This window comes from Lepidochelys kempii, chromosome 9, assembly GCF_965140285.1.
Source record: "Lepidochelys kempii isolate rLepKem1 chromosome 9, rLepKem1.hap1, whole genome shotgun sequence".
Taxonomy (NCBI): domain Eukaryota; kingdom Metazoa; phylum Chordata; order Testudines; family Cheloniidae; genus Lepidochelys; species Lepidochelys kempii.
Window position 1 is genome coordinate 16428365 of NC_136388.1, and position 23451 is coordinate 16451815.

Below are 23451 nucleotides of genomic sequence, written 5' to 3' on the forward strand. Positions count from 1 at the left end.
TTCAGCAGTGGGGGTTCTTCTGCTCTGGGTCTTCAGGGCACTTTGCTGAAGACATGGAGCGGAAGGACCCCCGACGCCGAATTGCCGCCGAAGACCCAGAGCAGAAGAAGTGCCGGCAGGTTTTCGGCGCCGGGTCCTTCACTCCGGGTGTGTTGGCTACACTGAAGGACCCACCGCCGAAGTGCCGACGAAAACTCTCGTGGGGGCCCCTGAAAACTCTCGTGGGGGCCCCTGTGGGGCTTGGGGCCTGGGGCAAATTGCCCCACTTGTTTGGGAGGATTTTAGGGGGGGAAGACGTTTCCAAGCGGGCTCTTTCCCTGTTATATATTTGTTAGACGCTTGGTGGTGGCAGCAATGAAGTCCAAGGGCAAAAGGTAAAATAGTTTGTACCTTGGGGAAGTTTTAAGCTAAGCTGGTAAAAATAAGCTTAGGGGGTTTTTCATGCAGGTCCCCACATCTGTACCCGAGAGTTCAGAGTGGGGAAAGAACCTTGACAACCGCTCTGCCACCATATCAAGATTCCTTCCCCACTCTCAACTCTAGGGTACAGATGTGGAGACCTGCATGAAAAACCCCCTAAGCTTATTTTTACCAGCTTAGGTTAAAACTTGAGCTATCAAATCACACATTCCGTCAAAGCTAGTGACACCCCTTCCTTGGACCCATTTATCTAACAGATTCTTCATCTGGTTTAGATAAGCCACATTACTTAGTCCAGGCCCTCCCTTAAGGGTTTGAAATTTTACTCTGTACATTTCAGATGTAATTTGAAATTGCTTTAAAACCAAATCCTTGAACTTATTATAGTCAGAAGCCTCATCAATAGGCATCTTATTGAAAATGTCCATAGCTCTTCCAGTTAATTTTGCGACCAATGTGGTCATCTTGTGAGCTTCAGGAATTTTATGGAGAGTGCACAGTCTCTCAAAGGCGAGAAAATATTCAGCAATATCACTGGATTCATCATACTGTGGACATAGTCGCTCCCATTTGTGGATTGTTGGGGAAGGATGGTTAGGGTTATCCAGCAGATTCCGCTCAGCCCTTACCTTCTCCAACTCCAGTTCATGCTTCTTCTCTTTTTCCCTCTCCTCCATTTCTTTTTCCTTTGCCTCCATAGCTCTCCTGTGAGCAGCCTCTTGGTGTTTTTCTGCCTCTTTCGCTGCCTCCAGTTCTCACCTGTAGGCAGCCTCTTTGGCTGTTTCTGCCTTGGGCTCTGTCATCTTTGCCTCTCTGTTTTTAACTAACTTTACACCCGAGAGTTAGAAATAAACAACCAAACAAACAAAACTTGGCTTGTCATAAAAAAAAAATAGGTTGTGCTGTAACCGGATACCTGTGTTCTCTGATACTGATTGTCAGCCTACAGAAAAATCCTTTAAAAAAACCCTAACCCCTCTGTCTCCAGACAAATAGACAGAAAACCCCTCTAGTTGCTCTTAGGTAAAAAAACAACTTCAGGTCAGTGAAGACTTGTGAATTTCCCTGCAGGAGGTTAACTACCCTGCCTTTAGGTAGAGAAAACTCCAGCTCACAAAAGACAAATCCCTTTTGTCTCTGCTCTGGCCCCCAGGCAGAGACAAAAAAAACCCTCTAACTGCTTTCAGCTTAGAACCTGCTTTCCAACAGCCCAAAGGGAAAAAAATTTCCTTTTAAAATCTGTGCTTCTGGTTCAAAAAATCTCAAATTGATCTCAAAATGATTACAAGTTAATCCCACTGCTCCCACCATGTCAAGATTCCTTCCCTACTCTGAACTCTCGGGTGCAGATGTGGGGATCTGCATGAAAAACCCCCTAAGCTTACTTTTACCAGCTTAGGTTAAAACTTCCCCAAGGTACAAACTATTTTACCTTTTGCCCTTGGACTTTATTGCTGCCACCACCAAGTGTCTAACAAATATATAACAGGGAAAGAGCCCGCTTGGAAACGTCTTCCCGCCCCCAAAATCCTCCCAAACCCTACACCCCCTTTCCTGGGGAAGGCTTGATAAAAATCCTCACCAATTTGCATAGGTGAACACAGACCCAAACACTTGGATCTTAAGAACAATGAAAAAGCAATCAGGTTCTTAAAAGAAGAATTTTAATTGAAGAAAAAGTAAAAGAACCACCTCTGTAAAATCAGGATGGTGAATACCTTAGAAGGTAATCAGATTCAAAACATAGAGAATCCCTCTAGGCAAAACCTTAAGTTACAAAAAGACATAAAAACAGGAATATATATTCCATTCAGCACAATTTATTTTATCAGCCATTTAAACAAAACAGAATCTAACCCATATCTAACTAGATTGCTTATTAGCCCTTTACAGGAGATCTGACCTGCATTCCTGTTCTGGTCCCAATAAAAAAAACACACAGCCCAAGAGAACCTTTGTTTCTCCCCCCTCCAGCTTTGAAAGTATCTTGTCTCCTCATTGGTCATTTTGGCCAGGTGCCAGCAAGGTTATCCTAGCTTCTTAACCCTTTACAGGTGAAAGGGTTTTTCCTCTGGCCAGGAGGGATTTTAAAGGTGTTTACCTTCCCTTTATAATTATGACAGAATTCTTCACACATACTGTATGAAATTAAACTCCAAGTATCTATCCCCCCTTGAAACAATCCAGTAACCCTGCGAGATGTATGTTTGCTCACCTCGTCATCCATTTGAATGAAATATTGACAGGTTGGTAGATTATAAATAAAACTGCTCTAACCTGGAGTTCTTACTCAGAAATGTGTCTTGGTTAACTCAGCCTAATGCCTATTTTGCAATCCAGATCTAATGGGCAGCAAGGGTACTGTATTGGAGCTAATGGACAGCATGCAGAGTGTGTGTCAAAGCTAATGGACAGCATGCATGCTGTGTCTGGGACAAAAAATAATGGATAGCACATAGCCTGCATGTCAAACCTTCCCCAGTGAATCTGTGAAATGAAGGTTTCTTTCATAACTAGCAGCCGACATGGATAGATTCATGTTTATATGACAATGAGTAGTCATAAAATATATAATTGGGGCCACTTATAAACAAGTGATTCCAAAACTAGGAGACGAAGTGGAATCCTATAGGCCCTTAATTATACAGCAGCAATGATGGAAATGCACCACTCCTTGCCAAAGGCATGAATGCAGGCCTCCACATTACCGTGTCTGTTTCTAGGATGATAAAATGAACGCTTGAAGGCACTGCACACACAGTGAGCTCCAATGTAGATTTATTCAGAAATAGACTTGATGTTCAGGAAAGAAGGTGCCTGTCCCAGACAAAGGCCTGTGGAATGAAAGATGTTGCATCGCCCCAAGATCCTATTATATAGACATTTACTACATGTACAGTTATAGGCACAAGATTTCTCCCCCTAGCTCAACCTCCTCTCTTCTGTCCTGGCTTTTCACCTCTTCCTCTGTACTATCTGAAATGCTGCAGTGGAAAATCACCTGCCTTCTCTATGTTGCTCTGACCATGTCACACGCACCCTCCCCACCACTCCATACTCCTTGAATCCCTTCCTGGGTTTCTTGTCTCCTTCTACCTCAAAGGCTAGCTTCTCCTCCTTGCCTTCAGAGAGCTGCATGTTCACTCACAGCACTTATTCCTGCCCCTCTATTCCCCCTCCCTGGCCAAGTAAAGACACCCCTTCTAGACTCCTGACTCCTCAGCCGTTACTCTCCTGGGTGGCGATCTGCATACTGTAGCTCTCTCTCCCTCCTGACCAGGGTTTTTCCAGATTGCACAGCCAGTTTGCAGCTTACGGTTTGGACAGCGTCGTTGTTTGTAGTACATGTTGACAGTCACATCTGGGGCCTCTGTGTTGCAATCGCTAGAGCAGCAGTTCTCCAACTTCATTGCACCGTGATCCCATTCTGATAAGAAAAATTTCTACACAACCCCCCAGGAGGGGAGACCAAAGACAGAGCCTGCCCGATCCCCACCGCCCTGGGCGGGGGGGCCAAGCTGAAGCCCAAGTAACCTTAACCCTAGGTGGTGGGGCTTCGGCTTCAGCCTTAGGCGGTGGGGCTTAGGCTTGGGCTTCAGACTTGCTGGGGCCCAGGGCCAACACCAGCCTGGGCGACCCCATTAAAATGGGTTGTGACCCATTTTGGGGTCCCGACCCACAGTTTGAGAACCCGTGCACTAGAGGAAGCTGGACTCACTACCGATCCCAAAAAAATTAAGTTCAGGAAGCAGAAAACCCTGTACCTGAGGTAACCCAGGGGGAACAATAGGAATCCTTGCAAGATGAGACAGAGGCCCTCTGAGGAGGACCCCAATTCCCACCACTAAGGAACAGATATAGGCTTTCCTGGGACTGGGTGGCTGTTATGAAAGGTTCATGCCCCACTTCACAACCCTTGTGGCACCACTGAGAGACTTCCCAAAGGCCAATGCACCCCGAGCAGTCCGATGGAGAATTCAATGTGACGAGGCCTCTATCAAGATAAAGGATATCCTCTGTCAACAGCCTGTACTTTGGTATCCAGATGTCTCACTCCCATTTATACTACAAACTGATGCTTCCACGGTTGGATTGGGAGCACTGCTGTTGGGTGTGGAATATCCAGTACTATACCTACGTTGGAAGCTGCAACTACAAGAAACTAGATATTCCACTACTGAGAAAGAGTACCTAGCCATCAAATGGACAGTGAGGCTGTCTTTTAGGGGCTCCCTTTGACCTAACAATGGACCATGCACCGCTTAAATGGTTGCAGGCAATGAAGGACACTGATCCACACATTACTCTGTGGTATTTGGCACTTCAACCATATGCCTTTTGTCTGCAACACCAACCTGTTTCTCAGCACCACAACAGACTTCTTTTCCCAGGACAGTGGAGCTATTGCAGAAGGGGGAGATCAGACCTAGAGCCTGTTCTGTGTGGGAGAGGTGTGTGATGGCGGTCTATCACGCTTGCTCTGCCCCCTGCAGGAGGCATCAGTTCCCTGACACCCACTGCACAAGGAAAAACACTCAGACCAAGCTACCAACAAGACAGTCCTCCAGAGACCTAGAAAGGCCTGGAGGAAATACTGACCAATCAAGAGCCAGCAAATCAGTTAAGACAGCTTACTTTCTTTTTCCTCTGTGGCAGAGCTGGGGGAGCCTGGAACAGAGGAGGAACCTCCATGCTAGCCTGGAACCCAAGGCCAGGTCATAGCCTTGCCTTCAAGTGCTACAATGAAGTGCTTGCATTGGAAGTTTTCCTTCTATACTTAAAGGCACAAACAGCCAAATCCTGAGTCTATTTTATTATTTAACTGCAGTACCCCTCTGGCTCCCACAGGGGGCATTACAGAGCAGCCTTATCTGCCACAATGGCCGTAAGTAATCAGGACCTCCGGTTTACACCTGGATGAGTGCTACTGCATGAACACAGTAGCCAAGCCCCACCTACCAATACCCTGCTAGATTACTGGCTCATAGGTTTTCTCTGGAAGTCTTCTATTTAAGTACTAGACTAGCCTGTTCATGCAGAGCTGACAAGACTTTGAAGAGATTACAGCTTTTGAGAACACAGTTGTAGCAACAAATAAATAAACAACAGATATGAGAGCAATCCAAGACCCATCATAGTTGTAGATTGGTTTTTAAAGGTCTCTTGGCAGGTTCCAACTGGCCTTATCTAGTGTTGAAACACAAATGAGACCTTTAAGTGTAGCTAAGTAATTACAGTCAAGGTCACCCATAAAACTATGACCCACTGACAATACTTTGTGATAGAGACTGCTTGAGATCAGTTTTATTGTCCCAAGAACACGAGGGATCAACATGCACATCGATACAGCTTTTGAGATTTTCCATTAATTAAACACCACCCAGACTTTTTCCAGGTGCCAATTGCACTAGTAACCTGCCAGGACTCCAACAGGGCAGCACATAATTGGCATAAAATGCAGCAATCTGCAAACACTCACACATTCAACGGAGCACGGCTGTATGCCAGACATGTCCCAGGATGCAATGATCCATCTTGTTCCCAGCACCTTTTCACTCAGATCAACACCAAGCACTGAATGCTGGAAATTGTAGTCTCCCCAGTGCAAATCTCCATTGGCAACATTTGGCCTTTATTTTGGCAGGTCCTATATTAACTCACTGCAACCTACAAACAAAAGCAGTTGCTTTTGTTGTAGGTGCTTTATTTTATATTTTGGTTCAAGGTGAAAACTTCAGAAATTATCCATTGGGTGCCAGCCTAGTCATTTAGATCCACGCAAACTGGAAATGTACAAACTTTTTTTTAGTCTGAAAAGTGATAGTGTCCCAAAGCCAGTTTGTTGTCACAACACACCTCAGGAACAGGTCTCACAACAGCACCAGTCTCAATGCCACTCTCCTAGCCAGGCACAAACTCTCAGGAGATTAATGACACTTTATGCTGCAGCTACAGTTGAGCCCTGAAGGAAGGTGGGAATGAGGTGGTAGAATAGGGAAATAGGCACGCAGCATGCAGGAGTGTAAGGAAGCCTGTCGGATGGAATTCACATTCTTACCCTCTGCCTCAAAAGATTGGCAGGATTGCCAGCCCTGTACATTTAGAAATTGTGAGTCAGGGCCCCCCAAATCATGAGACTGGCTTTAAAATCTAGACATTTTAAAACAGTCATAAATTGGGTATCTTTTTCTTTGCCTTGTGGTTTTCCAGGGTGCAGCGGGGGGGAGGGGGGCGTCAAATTTTCAGGCTGTGGTCTGTAACCATGAGGGATAAATATTTTTTTTGTAATGGAAGCTGAGCTTCTCATGTAATCCCTTACTTCCAGGGGCTGGGGATTTAAATAAAAATACCAAATATCATGAGATTTGTGATAAATTCATGAGAGCTGGTAACACTGCGTTGGTCAGGTTGGGATGATCAAGCCCATGCTTTGAGTCCTGATGTTCCCTGCCACAAAATAACATTCAGTAAGGAAATAGCCATTAGCTCTCTCTGGACTACCATGGTCCCTATTTCCTTCCAAGTAAGTGCTTTCTTTAGATGTTGTTTCTGAAATGGTGCCTTTCCTTGGTGTATGTCCATACGAGAGGTTTCAGAGTAGCAGCCGTGTTAGTCTGTATCCACAAAAAGAAAAGGAGTACTTGAGACTAACAAATGTATTTGAGCATAAGCTTTCGTGAGCTACAGCTCACTTCATCGGATGCATGCAGTGGAAAATACAGTGGGGAGATTTTATATACACAGAGAACATGAAACAATGGGTGTTACCATACACACTGTAACAAGAGTGGTTAGGTAAGGTGAGCTATTACCAGCAGGAGAGGGGGGGGAACAAAACAAAACACCTTTTATACTGATAATCAAGGTGGGCCATTTCCAGCACTTGACAAGAACGTGTGAGGAACAGTAGGGGGGGAAAAAAACATGGGGAAATAGTTTTACTTTGTGTAATGACCCATCCACTCCCAGTCTTTATTCAAGCCTAAGTTAATTGTACCCAGTTTGCAAATTAATTCCAATTCAGCAGTCTCTCGTTGGAGTCTGTTTTTTTGCTGAACAATTGCCACTTTTAGCTCTGTAATCGAATGACCAGAGAGATTGAAGTGTTCTCCAACTGGTTTTTGAATTTTATAATTCTTGATGTATGATTTGTGTCCATTTATTCTTTTACGTAGAGACTGTCCAGTTTGGCCGATATACATGGCAGAGGGGCATTGCTGGCCTACATGATGGCATATATCACATTGATAGATGTGCAGGTGAACGAGCCTCTGATAGTGTGGCTGATGTGATTAGGCCCTATGATGGTGTCTCCTGAATAGATATGTGGACACAGTTGGCAACGGGCTTTGTTGCAGGGATAGGTTCCAGGGTTAGTGGTTCTGTTGTGTGGTGTGTGGTTGCTGGTGAGTGTTTGCTTCAGGTTGGGGGGCTCTCTGTAAGCAAGGACTGCCTGTCTCCCAAGATTTGTGAGAGTGATGGGCATCCTTCAGGATAGGTTGTAGATCCTTGATGATGCGTTGGAGAGGTTTTAGTTGGGGGCTGAAGGTGATGGCTAGTGGCGTTCTGTTATTTTCTTTGTTGGGCCTCTCCTATAGTAGGTAACTTCTGGCTACTCTTCTGGCTCTATCAATCTGTTTCTTCACTTCAGCAGGTGGGTACTGTAGTTGTAAGAATGCTTGATAGAGATCTTGTAGGTGTTTGTCTCTGTCTGAGGGGTTGGAGCAAATGCGGTTGTATCGCAGAGCTTGGCTGTAGACAATGGATCGTGTGGTGTGGTCTGGGTGAAAGCAGGAGGCATGTAGGTAGGCATAGCGGTCAGTAGGTTTCCAGTATAGATGGTGTTTATGTGACCATCGCTTATTAGCACCATAGTGTCCAGGAAGTGGATCTCTTGTGTGGTCCAGGCTGAGGTTGATGGTGGGATGGAAATTGTTGAAATCATGGTGGAATTCCTCAAGGGCTGCTTTTCCATGGGTCCAGATGATGAAGATGTCATCAATGTAGCGCAAGTAGAGTAGGGGCATTAGGGGACGAGAGCTGAGGAAGCGTTGTTCTAAGTCAGCCATAAAAATGTTGGCATACTGTGGGGCCATGCGGGTACCCATAGCAGTGCCACTGATTTGAAGGTATACGTTGTCCCCAAATGTGAAATAGTTATGGGTGAGGACAAAGTCACAAAGTTCAGCCACCAGGTTTGCCGTGACATTATTGGGGATACTGTTCCTGACGGCTTGTAATCCATCTTTGTGTGGAATGTTGGTGTAGAGGGCTTCTACATCCATACCAGCTAGGATGGTGTTTTCAGGAAGATCACCGATGGATTGTAGTTTCCTCAGGAAGTCAGTGGTATCTCGAAGATAGCTGGGAGTGCTGGTAGCGTAGGGCCTGAGGAGGGAGTCTACATAGCCAGACAAACCTGCCGTCAAGGTGCCAAAGCCTGAGATGATGGGGCATCCGGGATTTCCAGATTTATGGATCTTGGGTAGCAGATAGAATACCCGAGGGGTGTGTCTGTGTAGATTTGTTCTTGTGCTTTTTCAGGGAGTTTCTTGAGCAGATGGTGTAGTTTCATTTGGTAACCCTCAGTGGGATCAGAGGGTAATGGCTTGTAGAATGTGGTGTTGGAGAGCTGCCTAGCAGCCTCTTGTTCATATTCCGACCTATTCATGATGACGACAGCACCTCCTTTGTCAGCCTTTTTGATTATGATGTCAGAGTTGTTTCTGAGGCTGTGGGTGGCATTGTGTTCTGCACGGCTGAGGTTATGGGGCAAGTGATGCTGCTTTTCCACAATTTTGGCCCGTGCACGTTGGCGGAAGCACTCTATGTAGAAGTCCAGTCTGTTGTTTCAACCTTCAGGAGGAGTCCACCCAGAATCCTTCTTTTTGTAGTCTTGATAGGAAGGTCTCTGTGGGTTAGTACGTTGTTCAGAGGTGTGTTGTAAATATTCCTTGAGTCGGAGACATCGAAAATAGGATTCTAAATCACCACAAAACTGTATCATATTCGTTGGAGTGGAAGGGCAGAAGGAGAGGCCCTGAGATAGGACAGATTCTTCTGCTGGGCTAAGAGTATAGCTGGATAGATTAACAATATTGCTGGCTGGGTTAAGGGAACCACTGTTGTGGCCCCTTGTGGCAAGTAGTAGTTTAGATAGTTTAGTGTCCTTTTTCTTTTGTAGAGAAGCAAAGTGTGTGTTGTAAATGGCTTGTCTAGTTTTTCTAAAGTCCAGCCACGAGGAAGTTTGTGTGGAAGGTTGTTTTTTTATGAGAGTATCCAGTTTTGAGAGCTCATTCTTAATCTTCCCCTGTTGGCTGTATAGGATGTTGATCAGGTGGTTCCGCAGTTTCTTTGAGAGTGTGTGGCACAATCTGTCAGCATAGTCTGTGTGGTATGTAGATTGTAATGGATTTTTTACCTTCAGTCCTTTTGGTATGATGTCCATCTGTTTGCATTTGGACAGGAAGATTATGTCTGTCTGTATCTGTATGAGTTTTTTCATGAAGTTGATAGATTTCCACTCCATACGGCTAAATTCAGTGCCTTGCATAATGACAGGTTTCAGAGTAGCAGCCGTGTTAGTCTGTATCCACAAAAAGAAAAGGAGTACTTGTGGCACCTTAGAGACTAACAAATTTATTTGAGCATATTTGATGATTTAACTGGGAATTGGTCCTGCTTCGAGCAGGGGGTTGGCCTAGATGACCTTCTGGGATCCCTTCCAACCCTGATATTCTATGATTCTATGATTCTATGATAAGCTTTCGTGAGCTACAGCTCACTTCATCAGATCATGCAGTGGAAAATACAGTGGGGAGATTTTATATACACAGAGAACATGAAACAATGGGTGTTACCTGATCACTCTCATTACAGTGTGTATAGTAAGGTGAGCTATTACCAGCAGGAGAGGGGAAAAAAACAAAACAAAAGAACACACCTTTTATAGTAATAATCAAGATGGGCCATTTCCAGCAGTTGACAAGAACGTGTGAGGAACTGTCGGGCGGGGGAAATAAACACGGGGAAATATTCCATTTGAGAGCTATTGGTGTTCTGTGTACAAGCAGAGAGATAGAGAGAGAAACAAGGCAGTGCAACATTCTGGCTTGATTACTTCCTCGACACGCACACATTCCTTTCTCCAAAAGCACTTCCTGAAAGAAAAGATCTTAAAGTTTCTAGGCATGTCCCTATGCATGATCAGATTACAATGTCCCTTACTGGAAAGCTATTCATCTTAATTCTTGGTTCATAAGGTGATGGTGTATCCCCTGCTGCCTGTCCTGCACCAATATTATTTCCTATCTCTCTTAGCACAGTAATCGGATGTGGCAGTTCAGGACTATGCTGCTTGTAGCCATCTGCACGGAACATGGAAGGATGAGTCCAGGATGCAGAGGGATGAGTCTGGAAGAGGAATCAGGAAGTCTGTGTGCTGAACACTGGAAATGTTAAGCTGCAGTTGGAGCAGCTCTATACTAAGCTGCTTTCATTAAGAGCCCGGTTTATCTAATAAGAATGGAGTCCCCTGATGTTATTATCCAGGACATGGTACAAGAAACACTGTCTTCACCCCTGATTTCAATTCCAAGGTCTGTCTTCCGCTTTCTGCCTATAGCTCCCCAACCTTTTTGTGCTTCATGTCATCGACAGCTCCCTGTGCCAGTCCCAGACTCCCCCTTATCTTTAACAACCACTCTCTCCTAGGGATCATTTCTCTCTGCCTTCAAGCATACACTTATATCCATTATCTTGAAATCCTTGCCCAACCTCTCTTACTGCCCATCCTCTCTCTCTGCTGGCCTGTGGCTCCAGGATTTCCAGAGGTCAGGGTTTGGTAACACTGGGTTAGTATTCTTCTGTGGTCTTTGAGGAAAAAATGAGTAATACCTAACTCAAAGGACTGTCCATTACTATCTTGGATCACTGAGCTGTGAGGATGCATGAAAGATTAACAAACTCATGACACACATCCGCTCTCTCTCTCTGCATGACTGAGCTGTACCTTTCATCAGTACACTCTTGTCAGGGAAGCTATGCCACTGCCAGGCCTGATTCTTATTTACAGTAGAGGCCCTTTTAAGCCACACTGGTGGTGCAAAGAAGGGTGTAAATAACATCCAGAGCAGTGTAAAGGGAACTTGGTGTAAGTGAAAATCAGGCTCAACCATATCTTTAGTAGGAGACAGAGAAAGTAGTTTTAATTATATTGGCTTATTATTTTTTAATTTCAATATTTTAAACCTGAGTCATAAGTAAAGACTGACAGCAAATTGTATCCATTGTACATTGTATGCATTGTAAATATTGTGTCTACTGTGAAATGCAAAATAATGAGTTGGTGTATGAGGAAATAAAGAATATTCACATGGATTAGTATGAATAAGTGGTGGTGTGGCTATTTTTGCCATTTAACTATTTTTAATATTCAGATAATTGCAAGGCAATGAAGCCTTTCAGTACAAGCAGTTTAACTGTAATAGTTCGGGAATTGTAAATAAAATTGAGTAAAATTCAGTAACTAGAAAAATATAAGAGCAAGACCGTGATTCCCTTATTTGCATGGAGTCAACAGGACTACCCATGGAGTTGGGCTCACTAAACATGAGCCAGTGGTATTTTGGTCTGACCTGAATTGTTTAATTTCCAAATTTTGGGGCATCCTGGACCATTACATTCAGAAAAAGCTCAGACCGAGCAGCTATCTGAAAAACTGTTTTTGGAGGCAGGGCAGGATTATTGTCCCCTGACTGAACATTCTCCAGTGCTCCGTTTAACCAACATTTAAATATCTCCAGTCACTCACATACCACAAGGCATGGGCCCATGATAGATTTAGCCAAGCCACACAGGCCCTGATTCAGCAAAGCAGTTAAGCATGTGCTTAACTTTAAACATGCACTAATGTGCTTTACTGAGAGAAAGCTGAACACGTCCATGCATTTATTTCTTGCAATATCTTTTTGTTACCAAGACTGCTGCCACCTAACAAGCCTGTGCCTCTTTTTTCTACAGATTGTTCCTGGAAAATTACCAAAGGCCATTGCTTCTGATGGAGCCAAACATTTACTACTGGGATTGCAGAAACTCTGAACTGGAATGGTGACATAGACAGTGATTATTTTTTCCTTAAGCCAAATTAACCTGGGTATAAAACAGTAGGAGGGTAAGAAACTATAAATTGGGTTAATATACTTAATTATGTCATCAAAATAATGTGATTTATACAACTAATTATATAAGCTATATATATATATATAGCTTATTGTTAGATATTTAATATTGAAATCAATGCAAGTGACAAATACTATGAAATATCACATCATGCTGTTTAGGTGCCTAAATATGCATCGACGTGTCTAATTTTACACATTCAAGTCTGAAAAGTTGGCCTCAGTCCATAAAGTCTCATTCTAAGTTCGAATAATTTAATGGCTACACAAACAGATGATAGGGAAGTTGGATTTGATTGGTATTAGCAGTGGCTACCTTCACAGCTACTTCTCACAGCTTCCCTGCAACATAATTAAATATTCATAACTTTGTTCATAAAATGAAGATAAGTGACAAGTCCATGGTCACAGAAAGAGTTAGTGTCAGGGCTCAGTAGTTACTAGAGGCTCCCAGTTCTCTGCTCTGACAATTAGATCACAGCCTTCCTGTCTTGATTTGTTGAATGCAAACCCAGTCCTTCTTTAAAATTACATTTTGCAGTCCATTAATACCAAACACTGACCTGCCATTTTCTAAATAAATACGTGGCCTTTGTAGTCAAGAAGATATTGCTGTGGGAACTGTTGCCTGCTGAAAATAACAGAACTTTTTAACGTTCCGATTTAGTAGTGGTCACCCACAACACCACCTGGCTGCTTAGATGCCTCTCTAGTGCCTCCACAATCTACCAAGCACCAGAGCTGTCCCTTGGGCAGGGCGAATCGAGGCGACGCGCTTCGATAAAATCAGGACTGTCCTGATATTTAGCCCTTTGTCCTGACCGATGTACAATCGGGACGCCATTTGTCCTGATATTCATGTGAGGAGGTGGGTGGGGAGGTGAGGCAGGAGGCGGGCGGGCCAGTGGGTTGAGGAGGCGAATGGGGAGGCGAGGAGCAGGTGGGAGTGGGGGGAGGAGTCTGGCAGGCGGACGGACAGCAAGGAGGAGAGTGGTAGTCAGGGGGATGGGGAGGGTGGGCTGGACAGACAGCGAGGAGACTAGCGGGGAGGCTGATTTGTCCCAGGCCCCACTAGCAACAGACCTGCCAGGCAGAATAAGAATTTGCATGAATAGAACATCATGGCTAAGGGACAGCTGTTCAATCTGTTGAGTCAAAATCCATTTTTTAAAACGATAGCTATAACCCATTTTACTCAGCACAGGCAGCAAAAAATGAAAATTAACATAAGCCAAATGCTGCTCTTGGCTACACCTGTAGAAATCCAAAATAACTGCATTGACTTCAATGTGTTTCTATATTTTGGATTTATATCCGTGTAACTGAGAGAAGAAATTAGCATTAGGAGCTTTCCCCCTCACCCACTGGCAAATGTGAATATATTGCAAATACTGTAAACATCACACCTTTGCAGAACACAGATGGGGAGTCCGCTGAAGGGTTTTCTTGTCAGAAACCTTGCACTGTCATTCTGAATGATCGTAGGTAAAATGTAAACTCTTGTTATACTTTCTCTAGTTTCAGTAGCAATCAGGCACTATGATGGACACCTGCAACACAAGCAAGCCCCATTGTCAGCCCTGTGGGCACTGGTAAGAGGAAGCAGATATCTACCAATGATTAGAGCAGGGGTTCCAGCAGCTCAAAAATAGGAATGAAGTGAAGGATTATTAAAGGATCTGATTACAAAAAGTTCCCTTAGAATAAGAACCAGACCATGATGTCTCATTTAATAACAAGCTTTAAAAACTCTCTGACAGCCTAAAACCAAAGAGTAAAATAGTTCTAGGCAGTGTATATTGTCATGTGCTGGGATGAGATATATATATATATATATATATATATATATATATATATATATATATATATATATATATATATATATATGCACCTAGATATTTCAAACATTTCACTTGCCATAAAGAGAGTGAGGATGGCTCAGCTATTAGGAGAGGACTTGGGAGACTGGGGTTCAAGTTCTTATATGGCCCTAGATTTGCTGTGCAAGGCACTTGGTGTGGTATATTGAAAACTGTGTCAACATTACAAGCTATGGCTTGCAGGCTAGTGGGCTCTGTAGAGAAATGTGCATTCTGGCTGGGAGCAGTCAGTCTACACAGAGCCAGCCTAGAGCAAAGTGGGTTGAGTTGTGCGTCTCTGCCTTTGGAAGGAGTCTCCTTGTCTTTCTCTCTGTTTACGGTTCTTGTGAGTTAGGGTTCTGGAGTCTAAGAAATAAAGTAGTTTTATGTTGTATCCTTTCTGAAAGATAAAAAAAACAAAACCATAAAATATTCAACTTCCAGAGTCTTTCACTGTGGCAGGAAAAGGCTCCTGCAGCTCCCTGTGGTGAGGAAAGGCTCTGCTGTGTGGAACTGCCGGAGCCTTTCCTTGCTTCCTCCCCGCTGCCAGAGCCTTTCACTGTGGTAGGGGGAAGGTTCCAGGAGCGGGGAGGCAGTGGGATGCTATACTGCTAAAAATAGCAGTTTGGATGGGAGAGGCACTGCTTGGACGTTTAGAGAGCTGTGTACCGTTACCAATTGAAATCCAATGAGCTCAGGGAAGTTTCTCCGGATTTACAATAAGAAAAGGAGGACTTGTGGCACCTTAGAGACTAACCAATTTATTTGAGCATAAGCTTTCGTGAGCTACTGAAGTGAGCTGTAGCTCACGAAAGCTTATGCTCAAATAAACTGGTTAGTCTCTAAGGTGCCACAAGTCCTCCTTTTCTTTTTGCGAATACAGACTAACACGGCTGTTACTCTGAAACCTGGATTTACAATGATATAACAGAGGAGAATTTCCTACTATTTCCTAAAGACAAGATTGTGACTTACCATACGTGGCCACATAGGAATTAAGGAGCGCATTAAGATTTTCCCTTAGGACTTCCCTGCATTGCTGGCCTGAAGGGGAGGAAGTGGGGTAAAAGCAGGCTCCACAGGGTAGCTATCACCTATGTAGGTCAGGGGTCAGTAGGGAGTGAGCAAAGAGAGGTGGGCGAAAGGGGTGGACCCTGGGTTCCTTCCCTCCAACATGCAGGCCAGCACAGCTGAGATCCACGGGGAGGTACAATAATCTGCTTTTGGTATGGGCTGGTGGCTTCCCTCTTGGACCAAGGGCAGAACTTGGAATGAGACAAAAAGTCTTGCCCTAAATTTAAAAATGTTGTTGTTGACCAGCTATTTACTATGGGCCAGATTCTGCTCAGAGTTACATGGGTGCAATGGTTGTCCCATTGAGTCCATAAAGGAGAGCAAAATTTGCTGAGTATATGCTTTGTGTGGTTCCCCTGTCAGCCTGTTGCAGCTCCCCATTCTTAATATCACTGGCAGCTGCTTTTCTCTCTGTTGTTTAAACTGTAAATATGAGTATGTCTGCAGCAGAGGTGTGGTGAACACCAAGCCTCTGCATTAAAGCCTGGTTTGATTTACTGTGTGATAAATGTGCTTCCCTGGCATATGTCGAAACAACACAGAGATTACTAATGGTCCATTAGGTTAATTTCCTATGCATTGCCCCTGGATACAGTTTGAGATTCACTTAGCTAAGATTCTGATCCTGCAGTCCCTCCACACACAGTGCTGCCATGGAAGTCAATGGGAATTCTGTGCATGGGGTCTGATAACAAAGCCTACTGAAGTCAATGGGAGTCTTTCCATTGACTTCTATGAGCGTTCCATTGGGCCTATGGTGTTCACTTTAAGCACATGCTCAAGTTCCACTGAAGTCAATGGGACATGCGCATGTGATGACATACTTTGCTGAATAGGGCTGGATTGCTGAACTGGGGCCTAAATGAGTTCTAGATCCTCAGAATGTAAAGTTTATCAATTTACATTCATTCAGCCCACTTAGGTCTTGTCTACACATAAACTTGAACCCATTTAACTAAACTGTGTTTTAAACCTGATTTCGTTAAATCAGTGCAAAACTCTGTGTGGTCTCTGTTAAATCAATTTTTAAAGTATTTAAATCAGTTTAGCTTAATTTGGTAAGTAACCTAAATTGTAAGTGAACAAAGTTGGTAAGTAAACTACATTGATATGAGCCGTAGGCATGGACAAGGCCTTCGACTCACTTACACACCACTTCTGACTTTGAAACAGGGAGATGACATGAGCAGTGTGCTCATTGCTCTTTCTTGGCACTGCAAATGTACAGTATAAGCAAGGATAGAGTTCTACCTTCTTACTTCTCACAAGTCCAGAAGTACATCTATGCTATTACTCTGTGTGCCTTCTAGCAGTTTATGTAAAGAATTACCAAAAACAATTTGTTATATGCAAGGAGCCAAATCCTTGGAAATACTGAGCAACTGCAAACTCCCACTGAAATCTGCTATGATTCATCTGTCTCTACCCTACATCCTAGCCTATGTCTCTAATATCTACTGATAAATAATGAATTGGGCAAAAAATCCCAAAGAGAAACATGTCTAAATGAGAGAGGTGTTCGAGCCTCAGATTTTCACAATGTTCGGGATTATTTAGATTCAATACATTTGTTTGAGCCCATCTCTACTCACCACTGAATCCAACCCAAACTTGAAAAGCTGTTAATTCCTTTGACCTGTCAGCCGACATATATGTAGGTATTTTGCTCTGCCTAGTGCCTGAATACCATATAAAAAATGGTATTTGTAAAATCCACACTTTCCAAGCACACACTGATGGAAAGAGGAAAGGATGTGGTCAAAAATAACGAATAAAAGCTAAAAATATGGGCAAAACTTCAAAAGGTTCAGACTCGACTCCCTCCCCTCTTCAAAAACAAACACACTTCAATACCTGCAGTTCTTGTGGCTGAACCTCAGACAGTGCAAAAATCAATTGGAATAAATTAAGGGACTGAACTTTTCTCATTAAGTTAAAGTTTTACTTACACGTGCACCCAGTGCAAATATTTCTTTTTTCTTCTTTACAAAGTACATTTTATGCCCATGTGAAAGGTGCCTGATTGACTACATTGATATCTTAGGTCCTCTGTCCAAAGGACAGATAGAACGTAGGCTGCAGCCATGTGAAATTCCTCAGTTCTGACCAATACGGATTCCCTTCTGGAGTAAAAGTATTACTCAGTCTCTATAGTAACTCAGCTGCTGGCCGCTCTGCTGCAGATACCAGTTATTGTGGTGGTTTTTTGTTGATCAAGATGTCACCAATCGCTAAGACTAAAGGAGTACCAGTTTAGCTCATTTTGCCCTGCAGGGACATGAGCTCATGAACTAGCACCAAGAACAAACTAATGACCTAGTACAAAGCTCATCTTTTTTGATTAGTCACCTGAGCCAAAGGTTAAATGGTATTAATGAACAAAAAAACACAAACTGTTGAACTGTTATTGAAAGGCTGGGTATAAGATTTTTTAAAATGAAGAATGATTGTGAAAACATTAAGGGTAATTTTGTGTTTTATTTATAATATGTGTAAAAAAAAGGTTAGTACATTATGGTAAATTATTATTTATTTGTATAGATATGTATTAGTGTGCATTGTGTACAGATAAGTAGATCTCTTTCAGTGTGGGTGTATGTATTATTATTTATTTGTATTACCATAGTGCCAATTACACACAGATATCTTTTAAAGCAAGTTTGATGTTTGATTAAGAGTTAATTACTGTGACCACTCTGTTCATTTTGTGAGCCAACTCTTTTTATTATATCCGCTGGAAAGCTTTTCTTTCCAATCTCCCTATTGAAATTCTGTGACAGGCAAATGGAAGCATTATAATTCAATACACAAATCCTGCACTGAAGCCAAGGAAGGTGATCATGGCTCTATCGATCTTGCTAGAACCAAACAGCATGTACTGTAAACATATACTGAAGCAGTTCAGGCATCCTATACTTTTGCTGCTGCACAATACAACACAATTTCTCATTATTGCAGACTCTGTCTATTGTTTTTTACCCTTCATGAAGCTGGACTGATAGAAAAATGAGAAGTGTGGCATTTTAAATTTCACCATATCTTCTGATCCCTTTCTCTGTTTCCAAATTGTTGATTTGTTCTTCAGATCTCTTATCCTTTACTATTGTTCCGAGCTAAGCGGTGTTGAAGTGCTGCTGAATTTTGGGTTTTTCATTAACATTCATGTTGATTAATCCCATCTTCCTGACTGCAAGTCATTTTCCCCCAACCCTCCCCTCCTTGTCTCCTTTCAACTGCCCCTCCTCCTACACCTGAGATATAAGTACTCTCTCAGTGTCTGGAAGAGTCTCAAGGCTTGGGAAAGGACTGCACCCAGACAATCCTCTGCAAGACCAACAGAATGGAGAAGGCTAGTAAAATGCAAGAAGAAAAGGTAAAACTGACTCTCTGGTATTTTACTGCAGTGCCAGTGTCAGGCTGCTTAGTGGGGAATGCATACCAAAGAGTTGGGGAGCTATTGATTGCTCATAGCAAGAAACTGTCCATGTTTGGGACCTGCTTAGAACTTTTTTAAAGGATCATTTCTGTTAACCAAATGTTTTACTAAAATGTGCCGCCTTTGGTCAATTTTTGCATAATTGATGATGCAACTGACTTCAGTAGGATTTAAGTTTAAGTAAAGACTGAGGAACTGAGCCCATCATATTAAACACATGCTTTTTAAAACTTTATGTACTATATCTTAAACTTATTAAAGAGGCACTTGAATTACTGCTCCTTAGGATATTTCTTGTGCAGAGGAATCTGTTTAGAGAGTCTGTTTGTGGCCAGTCTCTGCTCACACTGGTGAGTAGAATGAAAATCCCAATTGCTTTATGCCCAAAATGTGCAGTTAATGTAGGGAGCATCCTCTCAAAGATACTGTTTGCCTTCAACTCGCAAAGGAGCTAATGGGCATCGAGGGCACTCAGCACCTCCCAAGAGGCACTCACTAGCTTATGGGATCTCCACCAAGAACTACCTCTTATAGCACTCAATCCTGCATGATGTGACGTCCTCAGCACGCACTGATTTCAATAGTGTTGAGGGTGCTCAGCATAATAGTGTGTGTATCGGGGCGGGGGGGGGGGGAGGAGGGAGGAAGAGAATTGCCACAGACCTCAGTGGCAGCAGGATCAGACCAGACTGAGGAATTTGATCTGCAGGGGAAGCAGCAAGACTTCCCCTCCTTGCAAACCCCCTGGATGTTCCGATCTCCCTGCCCACGTCCTGCCATAGCCAGCAAACGTCATCCTCAGGGATCGCTATTATTGTTGCTTTTACAATCTCCTGTTTCGACATGACGGTAGAGTCAGCAGAGTTCCCATTTCCCATGCTGAACCAGTTATTGGCAGGTGTATCAGTAACTCTTTTCCCACCCTTAAGCTCCTATTCCTAGAGGATTTCATGCTGAAGAGGGGAAATAACTATCAGGCCAGTCATCTACACAAGCAACTTCTTGGGGCACCATGCTTTTGAGGCCTCTACATATACTGAGTGACTTACAGATCAGGCCACCTTTCCCTTCCAACAGAGGGACCAGGGGAGCAGCCAACTACTCATATTCCTCCGTGTGGTCGTGCGATAGGATTGAAAGGCAACGCACTGTCTGAGCTTGCTGTCCAGCAGATCAGGGTCCTCTAAGTCAGTGCTTCTCAAACTTTTTTCATTGGCGGACCCCTAAAAAATGGTGAATGGAGGTGCAGACCCCTTTAGAAATCTGTTTGTATGGATAGACGAATTCTGTTCAGTCAACGTCTTTCAGTTGAAGTCTTTTGCAGACCCCTTAGACATAGTGTGCGGACCACAGGTTGAGAACCACTGCTCTAAGTTGTAAGGCAGGCCCGGGAAGAGATCTGGGGAAAGGCACCAGGAATTAGGACAGCATATTTTAGACTTGAGCATGAGATGAATTGCATTTAATGATATATTTGACATCAATAAGAGTGGTGAGTGCTCACCGGATCTTTCCTTAATGAATTCTTTTCAAGAGACCTTCTCTTATATACAATGTGCCGTTCAGTCATCATGGTAAAAGGCATAAAATCTTCAGGCTAAATCCTTAATTACATGTGGTGCAGGTGGGCCACCTTTCTATCCCCCTGATCCTGAGCCCAGCTGGTTGCTGCTTTGTTCTCTGGTGCAACTTAGAGCAATCTCAGGGCTGCTCCAAGCTACACCTGACTGAAAGGACCCTCCAAAAGCTGTTACAGCTGGCCACAGGCCTTCCTCTCAGCATACCCCCAATATGCCCCCCCTTATGTCCCTTCCACTGGCTTTCTGGCTGCATTATGAAACTGGGACCGGCAGGCAATCAGTCTGGCATAAGTTGAAGAAGCCTCAGGATTTCTCTTCCCTACTCCCAACTACCTATGACCCCATGGGATCATTCTGGCACCTGGGAATCACCAGAAACTGGATACGCTCCCTTTCTCCTAGACATGCCCTTACACCAGGAAGGCCAAGAGTGGGGGCATGAAGGAGTTACTGCAACAGCTTTACACTCACTGAAAAAATCCTCCCCCAGCTAGTTATGCTGCTTTGCACTGCTAGGACAGTGCAGACAGAATGGGCCAAATTCTGCTCCCACGTAAACTCATGCAAACCCCCTGACTTCAGTGACAGCAGAATCCATCCCAACGTGTTCAAGGTTTATATGGCAGAAATGTGGAGAAAAGTGACACCATTTTCTGTTTCGCAATCCTCTCCTAGCACCTCACAGGAACCTTGGTTCTCTCTGTCTTCACCGCAGTGCTGGGCTTCTTCCAGTATGGATACAGCCTTGGTGTCATCAACGCTCCTCAAAGGGCAAGTACAGCATATAGGATTCCTTTCAAAACAGGCCGTGACTTGCAGCAGCACTTATAAGCCCTGCTTCATGGCTATACTATTATTTATATGGTGTTAGTGCCCCAGAGCCCCGGTCAGGTGCTCTGCAAATGCACAGGAAAACAGTCCCTGCCCGCAAAGACTTCATCTATAATAACCAATAAATTAACAAAAGCATGTGCCATTAAGATGAACTTCTCATTGCTTTCATTACCATCATTTCCATAGAGACAGTAAAAAGGTTTTGAAGCTGTTGGTCAGATGATATAAGTGCGAGCAAAGCACACAATGTGAGTCTGAAATCGGGTAAATAACCTGCGGAAGAATAGGACTGTAGTAACAGAATAATCCCTGAGACAGCTGCAAGTGAATTTCTAAGTTCACACCCGGGATGTCCCCGCCACCCTCTAGCTGTGTCCTCCCAGCGGTCTGCCCCCTACCCAGGCCGTATGGGATAACGACCCAGGTTTCCCAGCATGCACTGAAACTATCAGAGTCAGGTAGCCTGATAGGTGTGGACATGCAAACGTGAATGACGCGTGGTTCTCTTGTAAAATAAAGCTTCAGTGTGAACACAGCCATGTTTTCCCCAAACTGGTATAAACACACATTTGTGTTCATAGGTTGCAATCCTGACCCCATTGACTTCCGTAGGGCCAGGATTTCACCCATAATGTTACAGAGCCAGGCTGTCACTGAGCTGGGCTTCTCCCAAGAAGCTTTCACAGCTCCAGGCTCAGGCAAGGGGGTTTATTTCTTTAACAGAGGTTATCAAACAAACAGAAAGCAGTCTTAATTCTGCCCTCAACCCCATGGTCACCCCTTCCAGGGATCTCTGGCACTTCAGTTCTTGGCAGCTACCTGGCATCAGTTGACTCGACTCCCTTTCTGGCACGGCAGCTGCAGGGCTGCTTCCCTGAGCCCCTAGCCCAGGGATGGGTAAACTACAGCCCACAGGCTGGATCCAGCTGTTTTAACCCAGCCCTCAAGCTCCTGCTGGGGAACAGGGTCTGGAACTTGCCCCAGTCCGGTGCTCTAGCTGGGGAGCAGGGTCGGGGGCTGTTCCACGCAGCTCCCGGAAGCAGTGGCATGTCTCCCCTCTGGCTCCTATGCATAGGGGTAGCCGGGAGCTAAGATCTGCACACTGTCCCCACCCCAATTGCTGCCCCCGCAGCTCCCATTGTCTGGGAACCATGGCCAATGGGAGCTGCAGGGGTGGTGCCTGCGGACGGGACAGCGTGCAGCAGAGCTGCCTGGCCGCATCTCCATGTAGGAGCCAGAGTCCCCTCCCACACCCTGAACTCCTCATTTCTGGCCCCACCCCGGAGCCCGCACCCCTAGCCAAAGCCCTCACCCCCTCCCACACCCCAACCCCAATTTTGTGAGCATTCTTGGCCCGCCACACAATTTCCATACCCAGGTGCGGCCCTCGGACCAAAAAGTTTGCCCTTGCTCCAGGGATCCAGCACAGGAGTTAGCTCTGCTCCAGGGTGGCTTTCCCTCCACAGGATGCAGGCTTTTATAGGCTCAGCTGTAGCCCAGCCCTCTTTAATTAGCTAGATTGTGCTCACCTACTCTGGTCCAGGGGCGCTGGGCTTAGTCTGCCCACAGGGACCAGCTACCTTGTGATACTGGGTTTTATGGGCTGCAAAGTAGAAAAACCCTGACTAGGAAATGAAGGCTGCTTAGCTAGTTAGAAGCAAAAGAACTGATGCATTCGTTTCTCACTGCAGGTAATAGAGGCCCATTACAGCCGTGTGCTGGGCATTGCCCCTATTGACAGAAGTGCCATGAATTTCACAGACACGAATGGAAATATGATCTTCCCAGACCTAGAAGAATTGGATGTAGGCAAGAGTACATTGACTCTGTATTGGTCCCTGTCTGTGTCCATTTTTGCCATTGGTGGCATGATTTCCTCTTTCGCTGTTGGATGGATTGGAGACAAGCTAGGCAGGTGAGAAACACTCTATCTCTGTAAACTGACAAATAGCCAGAAAACACTGACTAGGAAAGGGAATGGGAGCCAGCTGAGATGGCCCAGGAAATCCTCAGATTGCAGTCAGAAAGCCATCTTAACTGGCTATGAGCTGCCAGAACAGCACAAAGGA

At 44.4% G+C, this 23451-nt stretch overlaps 1 protein-coding gene across 3 annotated transcripts in view; it reads left to right on the plus strand.

Moving 5' to 3' along the window:
• Nucleotides 1-18797: 18797 nt before the first annotated feature.
• The window catches only part of SLC2A2 (solute carrier family 2 member 2), a 29815-nt gene continuing 25161 nt past the window's right edge, over nucleotides 18798-23451 (plus strand). The window contains exons 1-3 of one of the 3 annotated variants that reach the window (XM_073359397.1): nucleotides 18798-18905; nucleotides 21224-21319; nucleotides 23074-23297. In XM_073359397.1, the coding sequence (XP_073215498.1) occupies nucleotides 18873-18905; nucleotides 21224-21319; nucleotides 23074-23297 (353 nt within the window). In that variant the 5' untranslated portion in view covers nucleotides 18798-18872. Of the gene's footprint in view, nucleotides 18906-21223; nucleotides 21320-23073; nucleotides 23298-23451 lie in introns of those variants that run through there. The other 2 variants (XM_073359398.2, XM_073359399.1) reach the window with 2 other exon arrangements.